Consider the following 19940-nt stretch of genomic DNA (forward strand, 5'->3'; position numbering starts at 1 on the left):
ATAAGCAGCTACAAAAGTTGATACCCTGTAGCATTTTTTTGCATTTGTTAAATTAATATTTATATCTCTGATAGGATGTCCTGCAGCATCTACTTCGTGGGTTGTGAATTTGATTTCTTCTACAAAGGAGATAGGTAGCAGGGTGTTTTAAGCAGTATTGGCACCACCCAGTCTGAGGGAGCCATGCATGATTTCCTTGATGTACAGTCTAAACATTAAAGGAAATCTTAACATTGTTATTTGGGGTGCAGCATACTGGAAGGTTTTCTCAGTTGGAGCTGGAGAGGAATCTGCCATCCTAAGAGCCTGATGATTCTGCCCACAGAAGTGGATCAATTTTAACACCTTTAGTAATGTTTGGTGCCTATTGTGATTTGTTTGATAGGAAACCCCAAGAATGTGCCTTTTCTAATGACTTACAAGAAGCATTTGTGGGTGTATCTGGTCTCGTACTGGGGTCCTTCCATCAAAGACGATGAACAAAGTTTAATTAGTGTTACCTTTTTGAAAATTGGCCATTAACAGCGGCCTTCCATCTTATTAGGAGGATGTCTTGCCTGTCAGGCCACTCTGAGTCTAATTTTAAGGTAGTGATGCATATTGTATCTGTTTGCTTTGTAAAAACTAATCGTTCTGGAAAGTTGCTCAGCAAGGGCAGTAAGAAAATGGCAATCTGCTTGGCAATCCGAATTATCAGAGTAAAAGCAGACAAGCTCATTTTCTGGTGGATATTGGCTTTGAGTTCAAGTAAGCATGTTATTTTGCCAATACTCTGCTGTCTCTGCACCAGTCTATAGCATAATATAGTAGTCGCTTGAAAACTTATATTAAAGGAGGATTGATCATGTGTCATTGCAAAAGCGTCTGTTTATCCTGGTTAAAATGTTCTTTGTGTTAAGATGAGCATTCAGCCTGGTGGTGCCATTGCATGTGGGAAAGGACACGCCACAAGACCATCCTGCCTTGCCCCGCCCTAACCAGTTTTTCTTTGGTGTTCCAGGTGATGGGAACAGCCAGGCTGAGAAGAAGCCCAAGACAGAAGTAGTCCTGTCAGAGGCTGAACTGAGGAGCCATGTGCAACGCGGCACCTTAGGGAAACTCACTGTGCCTGTCCTAAAGGAGGCATGTCGTGGCTATGGCCTGAAAGGTGGGAAGAAGCAGGAGCTACTGGACGCGCTGATAGACTACTTTAAAAAGCACTAGGTGTAGGACACATCCTCGGGCTGCCCAGCATTTACACCAGAAGATTTTTCACGTTTTCCAGGTGTTTTTTTCTGGTTTTCTCCCGGTGACCATGTTTTCCTTGACAGATGTTGGGTTCTGTGCTTTTTTTTTTTTTATACAATTGATATTAAACAAGATTTCAAAATAGTTGTACAGAGATTCACAGCTCAGTGAAGGGGAGCAGTGGCCTCTGCAACCTAGTGAGAAACTCAGCAGCTGGAGGAATGAGACAGGAAGACCTATATATCTGAGGGTTTGCTTTACGGTAAGGTCTGTGCACACATGATCTGTGGAACCTGAGGGGTAATTCTGTCAATGAGAATGCTTTAAGTTGCTCTCAAAATGTGTGCTGCAAGATTCTCAGTGCATTGATATTATGTGAATGGAGGCAAGTGGGCATTAAAGCTTTTTTTCCATACTCAGATCCCTTGTTTTTCCAACATTCACAAGCTCTGATGCACTCCTCCTCGTGGTGTGATCTTTGCTTCTTCAAGCCTGTAACCCTTGGAGCCACACTATAAAATTGTACAGTAGAGATTGATGAATTCAATTAAAGTTTGTTTGAAGATATGTTAACTAGTTTTCCTTTTTTCTGTGTAACATTAGGCTGGATTCCTTTTCCCAGTGATGCAGGAGCGGCTCGCGGGGCTTTGAGCAGGGGGTGGGGGATTATTTTAATTTATAAAAATACACTTACCTTCAGTCGCCGCCACCACCACGCCACTCCTCTGCTGCAGCTTCAGGCACAGGCTGCAAGCCTGCCCTTCAGGCTATCGGAGCACACAGCCAGGGCACTCCCAGGCAGACTTGAAAGCCTGTGCCTGCCTTCTCCAGCCCGGCAACACAGTGCCGGGCTGGAGAGAGCACAGTGCGCATGTGTTTTTGGCCAGCCAAACATACATGCACCCTGAAGCGGGAGTGCTATGCACTCCCCCTCCGTCCAAATTATAGCCCGTTGCCCCACCCCTTTTACTATAAAACAATAATAAACATAGTTTATTATCATTTTATAGTAAAAGGTTTGTAGCTGCTGCTACTGGCGGGAGGGGGGGGTGATGCTTCTCCGCCCTAGCAGAGGAGCCGCACCTGCAGTGATGTAATCTAGTGTTTTTATTGAGCAGAGGATTGAAATTTTTATGAACTTAAATGCCGCCATCTTTCATCACAATCTGGTGAGGTGGCGTGAGATCTGTTAAGGTCACAGTAGACGTGGTTGGTTTAATATTGCAGAACGTTTTCAAGAAATATTGAATGTTTGAAGATCTGCGACATATTACGCATGCGTTTCAGATTGTCAATTCAAAATGGAGTTGTCTTTTTCAGATTTGATCACACCAGGGCAGTTAGGAATGATGTATTGAGTGAAAAAGATTAAAAAAACTAAAGGGTTACTTCCTCTTTCAGGGAAAAGTTAAATTTGAGAAAAAAGAAGATGGGTCTGGGGGGACTACAAAGTTCCTTGTGGCTCAAATCCTAAGGGCAGTTCAGCTCAGTTTTTCTTCCTCTAGAAAAGAAAACTCTCCTTGTGGTTTGCACCCTTGTTTATGGGTTTATATTAGAGACAGGCTTTTCAAAGTGAGCCTCTCGTGAGAAATTGTTTTTATCCCTGCAAAAGTGTATTTTATTGCTAGTGGCTCATTGTTCCATGCTGTGAGGAAACACGTTTACTCCACGTGATCACTTTACCTTGTGATTGTCTTCAAACATCATTCTAAAGAGAAGGGATGTAGTTGTATAAAACATAAAATGAAACATCAATTGAGGACAAAAATGGTTTCTTCCTCATTCAGGGAAAAGTTAAACATGAAATTAAAAAGAAGATGGGTCTTTTTGTACTACAATATTCCCTGTGACTCAGAACCTAGGGGGATTTCAACTCAGTTTTTATACTTGTAGAAGAACTGTAGTGAAAAACTCTCCTTGTGGTTTGCACCCTTGTTTAAGGGTATATATTAGAGACAGGCTTTTCAAAGAGAGCCTCTAGCGTGAAAATTAATGTTCGATGGCATCTGTCGCTGTAGATACGCATGTTCTGCAATAGCTCGCCATCTGGTGTTGGGCCGGAGTGTTACAAGTTGTTTTTCTTCGAAGAAGTCTTTCGAGTCACGGGACCGAGTGACTCCTCCTTTTGTCTCCATTGCGCATGGGCGTCGACTCCATCTTCGATTGTTTTTTTTCCGCCATCGGGTTCGGACGTGTTCCTGTCGCTCCGAGTTTCGGAACGGAAAATTAGCTAATTTCGGAAGATTTTCGTCGGTATTGTTGCGTTCGGGATCGGCGTACTTAGATTCCACACCGCATCGAAGATCGAAGAGCTCCGGTGCCCTTCGGGGTAGTTTTTCGATCCTCCGTCGGGGCCTGGTCGGCCCGACCGCGTGCTGAAGAACGCCGATGGAACGGACCCCGTTCCGTTTCTGCCCCAAATGCCACAATAAATACCCCTACACAGACCAACACTTGGTCTGCAACCTGTGCCTGTCACCTGAGCACAGCGAAGACACCTGCGAGGCCTGTCGTGCGTTCCGGTCCCGAAAAACACTCCGAGACCGTCGAGCCAGAAGACTTCAGATGGCGTCCGCACCGACAGCCCAACGGGAGTTCGAGGAAGAGGAAGGTACCTTCTCGATCCAAGACTCAGACTCCGAAGGATTCGACGATACACAAACCGTGAGTAAGACGTCGAAATCCACTCAGAGGAACATTTACAAGGCCCAGGGGACGCCACTGCCACCAGGCCATGGCTCGACTCATAAATTCGGTGACCGACCGTCGGCACCGAAAAAGGCCCAAACAGTGCCGAGATCGTCCGACTCCGGTCGAGACACCGGCAAGCAGCCTTCTCGGGACCGAGAAAGTGCTGGAGACAAGCCTCGACACCGAGATGCCGGTGTGGACACGGCTCGACGCCGAGACAGCGGCACCGAAACAGATCGACGCCGAGAGGTTTCGGCCCCGAAAAGGAAAAAAGTCACCTCGGAGCCGAAAAAACACGCAGACAAAGTTTCGATGCCGAAACAAACTGCAAGCGACCCAGCTTCAGGCTCTTATACAGAAGAGCACTCGCTAACCTCCCAAATGCAGAAGCATAGGTTTGAGGAAGAGCTACAAGCAACTGATGTGGACCATACGCAAAAGCGTATCTTCATTCAGCAGGGGACAGGAAAAATAAGCACCCTTCCCCCCATTAGGAGAAAGAGAAGGTTGGAGTTCCAGACGGAACAAACACCACAACCAAAAGTGGTGAAAAGAGTTACACCACCACCCTCTCCTCCGCCCGTGATTAACGTTTCACCAGCACAAACTCCATCACACTCCCCAGCTCACACCACCATGAGCCAGGGTGACCAAGATCAGGACGCATGGGACCTATACGACGCCCCAGTGTCAGATAACAGTCCGGAGGCATACCCTACAAAGCCATCTCCACCAGAAGACAGCACCGCGTACTCTCAAGTGGTGGCTAGAGCAGCACAATTTCACCACGTAAGCCTCCACTCAGAACAGGTCGAGGATGATTTCTTATTCAACACACTCTCCTCCACCCACAGCTCATACCAAAGCCTGCCTATGCTCCCTGGTATGCTCCGACACGCAAAAGACATCTTTAAGGAGCCGGTCAAAAGTAGGGCAATCACACCAAGGGTGGAAAAAAAGTATAAGCCGCCTCCTACGGACCCGGTTTTCATCACTACACAGCTGCCACCAGACTCTGTCGTTGTAGGAGCAGCTAGGAAAAGGGCCAACTCTCACACATCTGGAGATGCACCACCCCCAGATAAAGAAAGCCGCAAGTTCGATGCAGCTGGTAAAAGAGTCGCAGCACAAGCTGCAAACCAGTGGCGCATCGCGAACTCCCAGGCACTACTTGCGCGCTATGACAGAGCCCACTGGGACGAGATGCAACATCTCATTGAACATCTGCCCAAGGACTTACAAAATAGGGCAAAACAAGTGGTTGAGGAGGGACAGACCATCTCCAACAACCAGATACGCTCCTCCATGGACGCTGCAGATACAGCTGCACGGACAATTAATACATCTGTAACTATCAGAAGGCATGCATGGCTCCGAACGTCTGGATTTAAACCAGAGATTCAACAAGCAGTTCTCAATATGCCTTTTAATGAAAAAGAACTGTTCGGTCCAGAAGTGGACACAGCGATTGAGAAACTCAAAAAAGATACGGACACTGCCAAAGCCATGGGCGCACTCTACTCCCCGCAGAGCAGAGGGAATTACAGCACATTCCGTAAAACGCCCTTTCGAGGGGGGTTTCGGGGTCAAAGCACACAAGCCAGCACCTCACAAGCCACACCGTCCAGTTACCAGGGACAGTATAGAGGAGGTTTTCGGGGACAATATAGAGGAGGGCAATTCCCTAGAAATAGAGGAAGATTTCAAAGCCCCAAAACCCCTACTACTAAACAGTGACTCACATGTCACTCACCCCCTCCACACAACACCAGTGGGGGGAAGAATAGGTCATTATTACAAAGCATTGGAGAAAATCACTACAGACACTTGGGTTCTAGCAATTATCCAACATGGTTATTGCATAGAATTTCTACAATTCCCTCCAAACATACCACCAAAAGCACAAAATTTAACAACACACCATTCCAATCTCCTGGAGATAGAAGTGCAGGCACTATTGCAAAAGAATGCAATCGAATTAGTGCCAAACACACAAATAAACACAGGAGTTTACTCACTGTACTTTCTGATACCAAAGAAGGACAAAACACTGAGACCAATCCTAGACCTCAGAGTAGTGAACACTTTCATCAAATCAGACCACTTCCACATGGTCACACTACAAGAAGTATTGCCATTGCTAAAACTACACGACTACATGGCAACTTTAGACCTCAAGGATGCTTATTTCCATATACCAATACACCCATCGCACAGGAAATACCTAAGGTTTGTATTCAAAGGAATACATTACCAATTCAAGGTACTGCCTTTCGGATTAACAACCGCACCAAGAGTCTTTACCAAATGTCTAGCGGTAGTCGCTGCACACATAAGAAGGCAGCAAATACATGTGTTCCCATATTTGGACGACTGGCTAATCAAGGCCCATTCGTTCATACAGTGCTCAAATCACACAAATCAGATCATACAAACCCTCTTCAAACTCGGGTTCACCGTCAACTTTACAAAATCCAACATTCTGCCGCGCAAGGTACAACAATACCTAGGAGCCATAATAGACACATCAAAGGGAGTAGCCACTCCAAGTCCACAAAGAATTCTAAATTTCAACACCATCATACAACGCATGTATCCAACACAAAAGATACAGGCAAAGATGGTATTACAACTCCTAGGCATGATGTCTTCATGCATAGCCATTGTCCCAAACGCAAGACTGCACATGAGGCCCTTACAACAATGCCTAGCATCACAGTGGTCTCAAGCACAGGGTCACCTTCTAGATCTGGTGTTAATAGACCGCCAAACTTACCTCTCGCTTCTGTGGTGGAACAACATGAATTTAAACAAGGGGCGGCCTTTCCAAGACCCAGTGCCACAATACGTAATAACAACAGATGCTTCCATGACAGGGTGGGGAGCACACCTCGATCAACACAGCATACAAGGACAATGGAACGTACATCAAACAAAACTGCATATCAATCACCTAGAACTTCTAGCAGTTTTTCAAGCACTAAAAGCCTTCCAACCAATAATAGTTCACAAATACATTCTCGTCAAAACAGACAACATGACAACAATGTATTATCTAAACAAGCAGGGGGGGACGCACTCCACGCAGTTAAGCCTGCTAGCACAAAAAATTTGGCATTGGGCAATTCACAACCAAATTCGCCTAATAGCACAGTTTATACCAGGGATCCAAAATCAACTCGCAGACAATCTCTCTCGAGATCATCAACAGGTCCACGAATGGGAAATTCACCCCCAAATTCTGAACACTTATTTCAAACTCTGGGGAACACCTCAGATAGACTTGTTTGCGACAAGGGAGAACGCAAAATGCCAAAACTTCGCATCCAGATACCCACACAAACAATCCCAAGGCAATGCCCTATGGATGAACTGGTCAGGGATATTTGCTTACGCTTTTCCTCCTCTCCCTCTCCTTCCTTACCTGGTAAACAAACTCAGTCAAAGCAAACTCAAACTCATATTGATAGCACCAACTTGGGCAAGGCAACCCTGGTACACAACGCTGCTAGACCTATCAGTGGTACCCTGCATCAAATTGCCCAACAGGCCAGATCTGTTGACACAGCACAACCAAAAGATCAGACACCCAGATCCAGCATCGCTGAATCTAGCAATCTGGCTCCTGAAATCCTAGAATTCGGGCACTTACAACTTACCCAAGAATGTATGGAAGTCATAAAACAAGCCAGAAGGCCATCCACCAGGCACTGTTATGCAAGTAAATGGAAGAGGTTTGTTTGCTACTGCCATATTAATCAAATACAACCATTACACACAACTCCAGAACATGTAGTGGGTTACTTGCTTCACTTACAAAGATCTAACCTAGCTTTCTCTTCCATTAAAATACACCTTGCAGCAATATCTGCATACCTGCAGACTACCTATTCAACTTCCCTATATAAGATACCAGTCATTAAATCATTCATGGAGGGCCTTAGGAAAATTATACCACCAAGAACACTACCTGTTCCTTCATGGAACCTAAATGTTGTCCTAACTAGACTTATGGGTCCACCTTTTGAACCCATGCACTCCTGCGACATACAGTTCCTAACCTGGAAGGTGGCATTTCTCATCGCCATTACTTCCCTAAGAAGAGTAAGCGAGATTCAGGCGTTTACAATACAGGAACCTTTTATACAACTACACAAAAATAAAGTCGTCCTAAGGACCAATCCTAAATTTTTGCCAAAGGTTATTTCACCGTTCCATCTAAATCAAACAGTGGAACTTCCAGTGTTCTTTCCACAGCCAGATACCGTAGCTGAAAGGGCACTACATACATTAGATGTCAAAAGAGCATTAATGTATTACATTGACAGAACAAAAAACATCAGAAAGACTAAACAACTCTTTATTGCATTTCAAAAACCTCATGCAGGAAACCCAATTTCAAAACAAGGTATAGCCAGATGGATAGTTAAATGCATCCAAATCTGCTACCTTAAAGCTAAACGACAGCTGCCCATTACACCAAGGGCACACTCAACCAGAAAGAAAGGTGCTACCATGGCCTTTCTAGGAAACATCCCAATGCAGGAAATATGTAAGGCAGCCACATGGTCTACGCCTCACACATTCACCAAGCACTACTGTGTAGACGTGTTATCCGCACAACAAGCCACAGTAGGCCAAGCTGTATTAAGAACATTATTTCAGACTACTTCCACTCCTACAGGCTGATCCACCGCTTTTGGGGAAATAACTGCTTACTAGTCTATGCAGAACATGCGTATCTACAGCGACAGATGCCATCGAACTGAAAATGTCACTTACCCAGTGTACATCTGTTCGTGGCATCAGTCGCAGTAGATTCGCATGTGCCCACCCGCCTCCCCGGGAGCCTGTAGCAGTTTGGAAGTTACCTTCAATTATTTATATATGTGTCATCTCAACCTTAAATAGGTGCATACTTAGTCACTCCATTGCATGGGCACTATTACTACAATTCAACTCCTACCTCACCCTCTGCGGGGAAAAACAATCGAAGATGGAGTCGACGCCCATGCGCAATGGAGACAAAAGGAGGAGTCACTCGGTCCCGTGACTCGAAAGACTTCTTCGAAGAAAAACAACTTGTAACACTCCGGCCCAACACCAGATGGCGAGCTATTGCAGAACATGCGAATCTACTGCGACTGATGCCACGAACAGATGTACACTGGGTAAGTGACATTTTCATTTATCCCTGCAAAAGTGTATTTTATGGCTAGTGGGCCAGTGTTCTATGCTGTGAGAAAATACGTTTAATCCATGTGAGCACTTTACCTGTGATTGTCTTCAAATATAACTTAAAAGGAGGCATCAGTTGAAAAGACAAGCAGTTATCTTTAGTCAGTCCTGCATCACCAACAGTAAGGATCCAGAGTGCTCCTTTTTTTTACGTTGGAACATACCTGTCCACTGCATGGTATATAGGTGTATTCCCATGTCCTAGTGTGCAACTGCATATGTATCTGATATCCTTTTATTTTGGTCCTACCATATGGCCTAAAGGCCCCTCTTCTGTAAAGTTCCAATGTATGTATGTCCAAACCCTTGTGCTGGCATCCCATGTGCATGTCAAGTGTATAAGTAATATGTATGTAACTAATTTAAGAGTAGCAGTAGCGTTGTGAGAATGATTCAGTTGGGGCACTGATGCCAGCAGGATCCACTTTTACATACCATTCACTACACATGATACAAGATGGAGCATGACAGCCGCATCCCCAGAGAGTGCCAGTGTATTGCCTGCATCCCCATAGTGGGAAAGTGGAGATACAGACACTGATGTGAGAAGGCTGGCGACAGAGCTACCTTTAGAATTTCCATTAGGACTTTTTTTTAGCTGGGGGCTGCTAATTAGTTCTTTCTGAGCACTACAGTTTGTTTGATAGTAGCGGTGAGGGGTGGGACTGCTGTTTCTTTTGTGCAAGATTAGGAAGTTTCTAGGTCAAGCATGTCCTGCGATCTCTGCCTGATTACTGCATCCGAGTCTGATGACAGGCAGCCTGGTGAAAAGCCCTACAGTCCAATGTGCCTGTACTGCGGCTGCTCCTTCTGCCGTAATTACTGGAGGGAAGTGGCACACCAGCTATTAAGGGAAGTCACTAAAATAGGGTGGGTCTAGCATAAGAGAGGCCAGTAAGCACAGTGCCAGAAGGGATAATCCAATCAAGGATCACTGGCTTGTATACTAATTTGGATTGTGTAGTATTTAGTATTGTCGCATGGTTAAAAGTACTTTTGTTTCTTAAAAACAATCACTGGGCTGGGCATTCACATTATAATGCCCGCTGGTTGATTGTTTCATTCTCAGATTATGTCTTCCACACTGAGAAGCCTTTGACTGCTTGCCTTCTTTCCCCGACAGTCAAATAGGAGAGTGGTCCTTGGCCCTGTTACTCCAGCCATAGTAAGATGAAACCCCACAGCTGAGGACCAATGGCTCTAGTCCACCACCTCCAAACCAGATATGCCAGTTTGATGACTGTTTTAATGTTGACACCTGTTGTAGCCTCATTCATTGCATAGCCCATTTTAGACTAATCGATTTATTTTTTTCTTAATTTCTTAAGAGATTTATATTACTGTCCGGCCCCTGTTCATAGTCTACTCAGCACATCCTGGATGCCCACAGCACGGGTGCAAAAATGTAGTTGTGTTTCTCTGAGAAACACTGCTTGCTCACTCTCACTGGATATCCTAAATAAGAAAGCTGGTGCAAAGTTTAGGACATCCCTGTAAGCAGGCACGCTCACTGGACATTACACCCCTCTACTATCAATTAGTGCGGCAAGCCTATCTTGCATCATAATAAAATACATCTGGATTTAGCCACAGCCTGTCCACATCAACTGCCCTTTCTGGTTTAGATGCTAATCCCTCACAATCTAAAAGTCTGCAATGTATACAAGCATTTTATTGGGCTTTCCTGTCCCTGGCAAGGTCAAAGGTACTATGAGGAATGCTGGGCAAGTAGCTACTCCAATTGTTATGCATGACTCAAGACTGTTGCTGTGAGATGTAGCCCACGAGTACCATGTTTGTAGTCATACTTGAGTTCTGGAGTGTACTATCAAGTCTTGGTAGATTTAGCCGCACATTATTGCGCAAGTCTAGGAAAGCGGATTATTATATGGTGTGGTTGTGATCACTCACCATTCAGTAATGTCACAATCTCCATCTAGCAAGCTAGGTTTCTTTAATAAAACCCTTGGCTAAGTCCTGGTAGCTGTGGCACAGAGCAGTCAGGCATAATCAAGGACCAAGTGTAAGGCATTTAGAAAGTAACAAGCCATTTGATGAGTAAGAAATACGTCTGTATTGTTTTGTATTTGAGTTGTTCAATCTCACCGGACAACAATTTCAAAAAATACGTTGTATTTTTTTTTTTAACATTATTTATTGCTTTTTTAAGAATAAACATACATAGAACGTGCGCACCAGCATTCATTGGTGTAAACAATATTGAGATACATAATACAAAGTGCACCTTCCCTGTGTATTATGTTAAAATAGTCACCAAAACGACAAACGTCTGTTTAGGGAAACCAGAGATAGGATTTCTTTTTTTTATTTAATAACTAAACTAATGTCGTTCACTTTTAAGGAATGCAAAAAATTGTTGTAAGGAGTTTGACAGTTTTTTGTCATCTGGCCCAAACGACTGCTTATCCTCACTTGGATAGGTCCTAGCGAGTTGGGATCCATTCACAGGTGCCACTTAGGTCCAGGGAGAGTTATCTCTCGGATCTAGCAGTCTTAGGGTCCTCAATACACTTTACTCCTTTACCGGTGCCCAGCCAAGAAGTTGCCCTGACGCTGGGGATTTAGGATGCTGAAGACGCTGAAGCGATGCTGTTAGTGTGCCTGCTGTCACCCTGGTATCCACGAGCTTCAAGTGTCATTTCCAGCCTCAGGACTTGATTTCTCATGATGCAGTAGTGGAGTTCAGTGAGAGTCCAGTTGCCACTAGCCAACTGGTTTTCCGGTTAAACCAGTCTCAATGGGTGCTCATATGCAAGCTTATCTTTCCTTTCTGGGGACCAAGGTCCCCGTCCACTTCCACTACTGGTCCCACGGTCTTAGGAACACCTTAGGAGTCCCAGGACTTGATCACCCAGCAGGCGTTTCAGTGGCGGTCAGGAATTCCTGGGCTCTTGAGCATTGTAGGTGTCCTTAGCTTTTGGTGGTCCTGACACTTAACCGGAGGCTAGCTAACTAGCCCTTGGAGTCACTTCTTCCATCCTGCACATATGGAGCACTTTTCCTTTTTAAAGATGTTTCAAGTTTTGCCATTGAAGCCTGTATTTTCAGTTTTAAACTGCCATTGCGACCTGGCATATTAAACCCCTTGCCAGTCTTAAGCCTTGTTTTCTAATACATATTAGTCACACCTAGGATATGCCCTAAAAAACCCATAGGGCAGGGTGTATTAAAGTTATTTTTTTAAATTGGACATGTACTTTTAGGTTATACATGTCCTGGTAGTGAACAAAACTTTCAAATTAGTTGTCCACCATTGCAAGGCCTACCTTTGCCATAAGCTGACATTGGGTTACCTTATTACATTTAATAAGTGATCACTTTAGATTGGAAGCTGGTAGGAAAGTCATGTTTGGTGTCTGAGGAATTGTAATTTAAACCCCTCTTTAATAATAGTCAGATTTTAAGTGACAGTTCTGAAAATGCAACTTTAAGAAAGTTGGCATTTCCTTGACCTAAACATTTGGTGCCTGCTGTCTGTTTCCTGGGTCACATGACTCTCTATAGTTGTTTGTTCCTCCCTGTCAGTATCACAAAGGAAGGTCTGGGTGTTGGCTTGATGAGCTATCTCTGTCTTGATAGGGGAGGGAGGCAGAGCTGTCACCTACTACACTTGAATGTCAAAGACACTTGCTCAGCTCACACACAAGGAACTTCACACTTGCCTATTGTGCCCCCAGACCGATTTAGACCAGAGCAGTCAGGCAGGAAATTTCTAGCATATCTGTAGAGGGAAAAGTCCTGATACCTCTCCACGTTTTGTGGTTAAGCACTCAATGACAGTGCATGTGTTTTCCGGCTGTCTCCCTCTTGTGCTTCTCTACCCCTGGACTCTGTGTTGCTCTCTATCACCTGTGTGCTTCTCCCCATCCAACCTCCATGTTGCACTTGTCCTTATGTACTTCCCCGCGTTGCTTTCTCGCCCAGGCGCTTCTCCTCTGTGTTTTTTCATCCTACTGGTACCTTCTTACCCCGCTGGTTGCTTCTCCTTTCCTCACCAGCCTTCTCTGTTGCTTTTCCCCACCCCTTGCATTGGGGATGCTGTACAGCATGGCTAAAAACTATTGGCAAAGCCAATAGGTGCCAAAGGCTAAACCTATTAACTTAGCCAATGTTTGCTTTTTAGGTCGAGCATAGCAGCACAAGTGCTGCTTTTTCCGACATGTTGGTTTGTATCTGGGCTTTTAACCACACCCATCGCACGCCCATCACTATCACTCGTTTATGGGCTTGCCTTTCAAAAATCCTTTGTTTTCATTTGTAACTGCTTCACATTTGCCCCTCCTTAGGGCGGTTTTGTTACCGCCTTGGCCATCGACCCTGTTACATGGATAATTGCACTTCTGTCGATAACATTGACTGCGAGCTAACTTGTTTTTCCTTTTGTCTCTCTTCGCGCTCACGACATGTAAACAGCTCACTTATGTAAACTGTTTTACTTTTTATTGTCAGTTTGTGTGGCAAGAAAAGTCCAGTTAGGAATTTACAACACTAGTAGCTGTACCTCGAGCAAACACAAGACCCATTGCATTGTAAATGCTTGTTTATTATGCTGTCCCAAAGAGACACTGATGGATGATCGCCCTAGTTTGTAAAATAGACATTAATGCTTGTCAGGATTTAGATACTTATAGGCAGCATGTGAAAGTGATGTCCTTTGTGGGAACCAAAATTTGGTAATGCAAGATGATGCCCTCACTACTACATGGTGGGTGATCCTATAGTATTAGAGTGAGTCTGGGTGGATTGTGCGTGAGGACTAGCAATGGGTAGAAGATTGTCTGCTCATGCGCCATGGATATTGCCTAGTCCCTAATCCTCAGTTGGCGCACTGCAAGCTGGAGGTTTGAAGAACAGGTTTGCTATGTAGTTAAATCTTTCACCCTCGCGCATTACCAGTTGGATACACTCACATAGAGGTGCTTGGCCAGTGCTATGGCTTCGTAGATCACTGCCTGCCGCATCCTGGCCGGTGGATCAGACTCAGCCTTCTACACCGCAGTCATTAACTTGCTGGGGGTACAATAGGAACAATTGCAGTGTTGTCAGCTCTTGGTGTGCCTAGACGACCAGATGCATTGATTTAGGATTCAGTAAAGAATAGAGCAAAGTGCTGAACGAGCCGGCTGCAGATGTCTTCTGCTTGAGGAATATGACGAACATGATCATATGGTTAATGCTGGGCTAGTCTTTTTTCCTTGCTGGTTCAGGCCCCTTTCACTGCAGGTGTTGTTTATGTTCCTCCTTTTCATCATATCTTAAAGGTGTGTGCATTTCTAAAGCTGCATTGTAAAGGGTAGATTCTGATACCTCCTTGCAACATACCGAACCAACAAAATCTGATATGGCAGAAAGCGCCAAATGAATTTAAAAGAAAACCTCAAACAATTGACTCTTACCACCCAGAAAGAAATGGCAAAACAAACATTTGTGAGGGACGCTTCCTGTTACTGGTCACACATCAACTAACCACCAAGCAAACCTGTAATTTAATCTGTCAGTATATTAAAGTGAAGGACTCGGACAATTGGAAAATAATTCACAAAATTATCGATTTGGAAAATGGGCCGAAAAAACAAATTCTAGCTGACTGAACAAATTGACAATAAAACATGAATAAAAGCCAACACATTCTCAAGGTCAGCTTCATTTTTACAAACGATATGTGTATTATACACGTAATATTGTGGGTTCCGAACAAGCTGGATTAAAAGAACGGCACATGCTGAGGATGTCAAGAAAAAGGAGCCACATTGAGACACATGGTTCTTGTCATGCCCCGAACTACATTATTGGATCAGCGTAGCTGAAAAGGTACTAGAAGTCGTTGTCCCTGCCAGAATATGACCACTCGTTACCAAGTCGGGGAAACGCACCACCAATAAATACGACTAAATTTAAGACCTTTGACTCTCAGGTAATTATTGCATTTGAGGGTTGAAAAAAAAAACTGTCCCTGAGCCGTGCAACTAAAACCAATGGCGGAACTCCGTATGCTACTCTAAAAATGAGACTTAAAATTCTACCTTCACAGAATGTTGAACTTGGTTAAAAAAAAAAAAAAAACAATACTGAGAAATTCTCACGGAATATACCTCAACAGCAAACTGCTGACTTCCATATCCCTAAAGGACTGCTTTGAGGGAAACATCTCCATAAGATGTGTATACAAGTCTGTCCCTTAATAACACAAACATGTCATAACTCATTTCGCCTTCTATAGCCTCACAATCTATGTCCTCAAACACGTATAATTTCCCCCCAACCCCGGGTCTGAAAATGCCGGTACTCAATAGTTGCTTTGTTCTTTAAAAACATCAGCCCTGTCTGCAATTAGTAGGGACATAAAAATAATAGTGTCTAAGTAGGAACAATGAAAAATCTAGAGATTGGACAAGGCAATCAAATGTCCATCAAGCTTAAGCGGCCGGGGAGGGTTAATGAAAAAGAGCTGCAATAGAGAAAGGGAGAAAGCAGCAGGCAGGTCGCTCCTCACGCCGCCGCCCCGCGCCACCTCCTTCTCCACCCGTCTTTCCTTTTTGAACTTCCCCTGCGGCCCCGCCCACCTCCCCCGACCTCCTTCTCCATCTGTCTTTCCTTTTGTTAAATTCCCCTGCTGCTGGGTCCCTGCGGCCCCTCCCGCCTCCCCCCACTTCCTTCTCTATCTTTCGGTCCTTTTTTGAACTTCCCCTGCCGCTGCGTCCCTGCGGCCCCTCCTGCCTTCCCCCACCTCCTCACCGTCCGTCCGTCTTTCCTTTTTTAACTTCCCCTGCCGCTGCATCCATACGGCCCCTCCCGCCTCCCCCCACCTCCTCACCGTCCTTCCTTCCTTTTTGAACTTCCCCTGTCCCTGCGGCCCCTCCCCCCACCTCCTCACCGCCCGTTTTCCTTTTTTCCCACCGCTGCCATCCCCTGCGGCCCCACCCCCCCCCCAGCCCTCCCATTCGCCCAGCACTCCCAGCTGCCACTCCCTCCCTCTCCCCATTTATGGCAGCCGCGGCGCGGTAGCGAGGAGCAACCCTTGACCCTGCTTCCAGCAGGCAGGTCGCTCCTTGCGCCGCCTCCTTCTCCATCAGTCTTTCCTTTTTGAACTTCCCCTGCAGCCCTTCCCGCCTCCCCCCACCTCCTTCTCCATCCGTCTTTCCTTTTTTGAAATGCTGCTGCGTCCCTGCGGCCCCTCCCGCCTCCCCCCCACCTCCTCACTGTCCCTTTTCCTTTTTTTCCCGCCTCTGCCATCCCCTGCGGCCCCCCCCCCCCAGCCTTCCCATTCACCCAGCCCTCCCTCCTCCCAGCTGCCACTCCCTCCCTCCTCCCCATTTATGGCAGCCGCGGTGCGGACGTGCGCAGCGGGTGCGCCGCTGGAGTGCCAAAGGCAAGCCCGTCCGCACCAAGACCACGCCCAGCGCCAGTCCCCCTGGCCCCCTCAGACAAATCTACTCCCCCCTCACCCTCCACTCACTCAACCCAGGCCCTCACCCCACCTGCACCCTTTCCAGCCCCACACACACTCATGGCCCCTTCACCTGCCACACCTGTCATTTCTCCTGCTCCTCATCCCTCACACCACACACCAACCATAGTGACCCCCCACAACAAACACAACACCCCCAACGCAATACTCACCTGCTCTGCCCCCACCAACCAACCTCGCCCTGCCCCACACCACCCCACAACCAGAACACACCCCGCAACAACACCCTCATGCACCACACCAACACCAGCCACCACAACCCCCTCAACTGCCTGCTCCTCAACACCCGCTCCCTTCACAAACATGCCATAGAACTCTGGGACCTCATCACATCACACTCACCGGACATCATCTTCCTCACGGAAACCTGGGCCAACCCCTCCTCGGAACCCGACATAGCCATCGCCACTCCAAAGGGATACAAAATCCAACGCAAAGACTGCCTCAACAGGCCAGGTGGTGGCATCGCCATCCTACACTGGGACACCATCAAAGTCACCACCAGCTCCCAAGACACTGTCGACAACACCGAACACATGCACTTCCTAATCCACATTAACAACAACTCCACCCTCAGAGGTACACTAATCTACAGACCACCAGGACCATGCCCCGCCTTCTGCGACACCATTGCTGACACCATCAGCTCGCACACCCTCACCGCCACAGACTACATCCTCCTCGGTGATTTCAACTTTCACTTGGAGAACCTTCAAGACCACAACTTTACCTCCCTCATAGACAACCTCACCAACCTCGGACTCAAACAACTGGTCACCGCACCCACCCACTCAGCAGGACACACGCTTGATGCAATTTTCACCTCAAGCCAACACATAGCCTACACCCACACCACCGAACACCTCTGGACTGACCACCACTGCGTCCACTTCTCCTTCACCAAATCCCCCACGCACCACCATCAACATACCACACCCTACTGCATGTGGGACAAGATCCCCACAGAACGCCTGAACTCCCAACTGGCTCACAACCTCCCCCCCGACCCCAACACAGGAGCACACAACCTCTCTAAATGGATTACTACCTGCGCAAACACACTAGCCCCCCCCCCTCAGAAAACACATCGCCACCGCAACATCAAGAACGCCCCATGGTTCACCCCCAAACTCCAAGCGCAAATGCCGCCAAGCGGAGAAAATATGGCGACAAGAACCCTCTACAACTAACTTCTCCACCCTCAAAGCCAACATCCACACCCATCATCAACTCATACGCACCGCCAAAAGAGCTCACTACAAGACACGCCTTGACAACAACTCTCAAAACAACAAAGAACTCTTCACCATCATTAAAGAGCTAGCCAAACCCAAAGCCAGCAACATAGACCCCACACACACACAGCCCTTATGTGACGCCCTCTCCAACCACTTCCACCACAAAATCCTAGACATCCACAACAGCTTCATACCACACACACCCACCGCACACACCCCTCACTCACCCAACTCAACCCCCACTCACGACCCCCCCCACCACACTCACCACCTGGGCCCCCACCACACACAAAGAAACCGAAAAAAATATGAACTCCATCCACTCCGGATCCCCCTACAACCCCTGTCCACATCGCATCTACAACAAAGCCAGCCCAACCATCGCCCCCATACTCCGCGACACAATCAACTGCTCTTTCGACTCCGCCACCTACCCAGACCCCTGGAAGCATGCGGAAATCACCGCTCTCCTAAAAAAAAAAAAAAAAGTCGACCCGGAGATCCTCTCCAACTATCGCCCCATCTCCCTCCTCCCTTTCCCCGCCAAGGTTGCAGAGAAACTAGTCAACGCCCGCCTATCCCACTTCCTCGAAGAAAACAACACTCTTGACCCCTCACAATCTGGGTTCCGCAAGAACCACAGCACAGAAACCGCCCTCATCGCATGCACTGACGACATCAGGACGAAAGTCGACAAAGGCGAGACCGTCGCACTCATCCTCCTAGACCTCTCCGCAGCCTTTGACACGGTCTGCCGCCACACACTCCGCACATGCCTCCACAACATAGGAATTCGCCACAAAGCCTTAGACTGGCTCACCTCCTTCCTCACCGACCGGACCCAGAGAGTCCGCCTTCCACCTTTCCACTCCACCGCTACCAAGATCATCTGCGAGTTCCCCAAGGGTCCTCCCTCAGCCCCACACTCTTCAACATTTACATGATCCCCCTCGCCAGCATCCTCCGACCACACGGAATCACCATCCTCTCCTACGCAGATGACACCCAACTCATCCTCTCCCTCACCCGCAATCCCACCACCGCCAAAACCAACCTACACGCTGCCCTCCTCGACACCGCCAACTGGATGACTACTAACTACCTCAAGCTTAACTCCAACAAAACCGAGATCATCATCTTCGGCCCCAATAAAACCATATGGGATGACTCCTGGTGGCCCACTGCCCTAGGCCCCGCAAACCACGCACGCAACCTCGGCATCATCCTGGACCCCTGCCTCTCCATGACACAACAAATCAATGCACTAACCTCCTCCTGCTTCCACACACTCCGCACTCTAAAAAAAAATCCTTCAAATGGATTCCCCCAGAGAGCAGGAAGACAGTCACCCATCCACTCATCAGCAGCAGACTTGACTACGGTAACGCCCTCTATGCCGGCACCTCACTCAAACTCAAACGCAAACTTCAGAGAATCCAGAACACAGCCGCACTCCTCGTCCTTGGCCTCCCGACCACAAATGAATCTCACCACACCTCAGATCTCTTCACTGGCTCCCCATAGACAAGAGAATCACTTTCAAGATCCTCATCCACGCACACAAATCCCTCCACAACACTGGCCTGACCTACCTCAACGAAAGAGTGAACTTCCACACTCCCACCCGCAACCTCCGGTCAGCTGACCTCACACTAGCTACAGTCCCCCGCATCCATTGAACCACCACAGGAGGCAGGGCCTTCTCCTACCTCGCCCCCACAACCTGGAACTCCCTCCCCACCAACCTCTGCAAAAAGTTTAGATACAGGTAAAGCAAAAAGGGATGACAGAGAGATAAATGTGGAAGGGTAGAGAAAGAACGCAACGTGTGTTGGAGACTGGATGACTGGGGGGGGGGGGTTTGTGGGGGAAAAAAATTAGATTTTGAGGCAAACTGAGAGCAGGTGCTGTTGCAGACCTGCCAGCTGATGCCTTCACAGGCTCCCTCCACCAATGCCTCCCCGTCACTTGTCATTTAATAGAAATCTCTCCATAAAGTGGAATAAAGCTCCCGGAAATAATCTGGGAAGGCAGGTTGGTCATACACCCTGTAGGAA

General features: G+C 47.0%; 1 protein-coding gene across 2 annotated transcripts in view; it reads left to right on the forward strand.

The window, feature by feature from the left end:
• XRCC6 (X-ray repair cross complementing 6) overlaps positions 1-1794 on the forward strand; it is a 153390-nt gene extending 151596 nt beyond the window's left edge. For both annotated transcript variants that reach the window (XM_069231263.1, XM_069231262.1), the window contains exon 13: positions 1001-1794. In XM_069231263.1, the coding sequence (XP_069087364.1) occupies positions 1001-1203 (203 nt within the window). In that variant the 3' untranslated portion in view covers positions 1204-1794. The remainder of the gene's footprint in view (positions 1-1000) is intronic.
• The last annotated feature ends 18146 nt before the right edge of the window (positions 1795-19940 follow it).

The sequence above is a fragment of the Pleurodeles waltl genome, chromosome 4_2, assembly GCF_031143425.1.
Source record: "Pleurodeles waltl isolate 20211129_DDA chromosome 4_2, aPleWal1.hap1.20221129, whole genome shotgun sequence".
NCBI lineage: Eukaryota > Metazoa > Chordata > Amphibia > Caudata > Salamandridae > Pleurodeles > Pleurodeles waltl.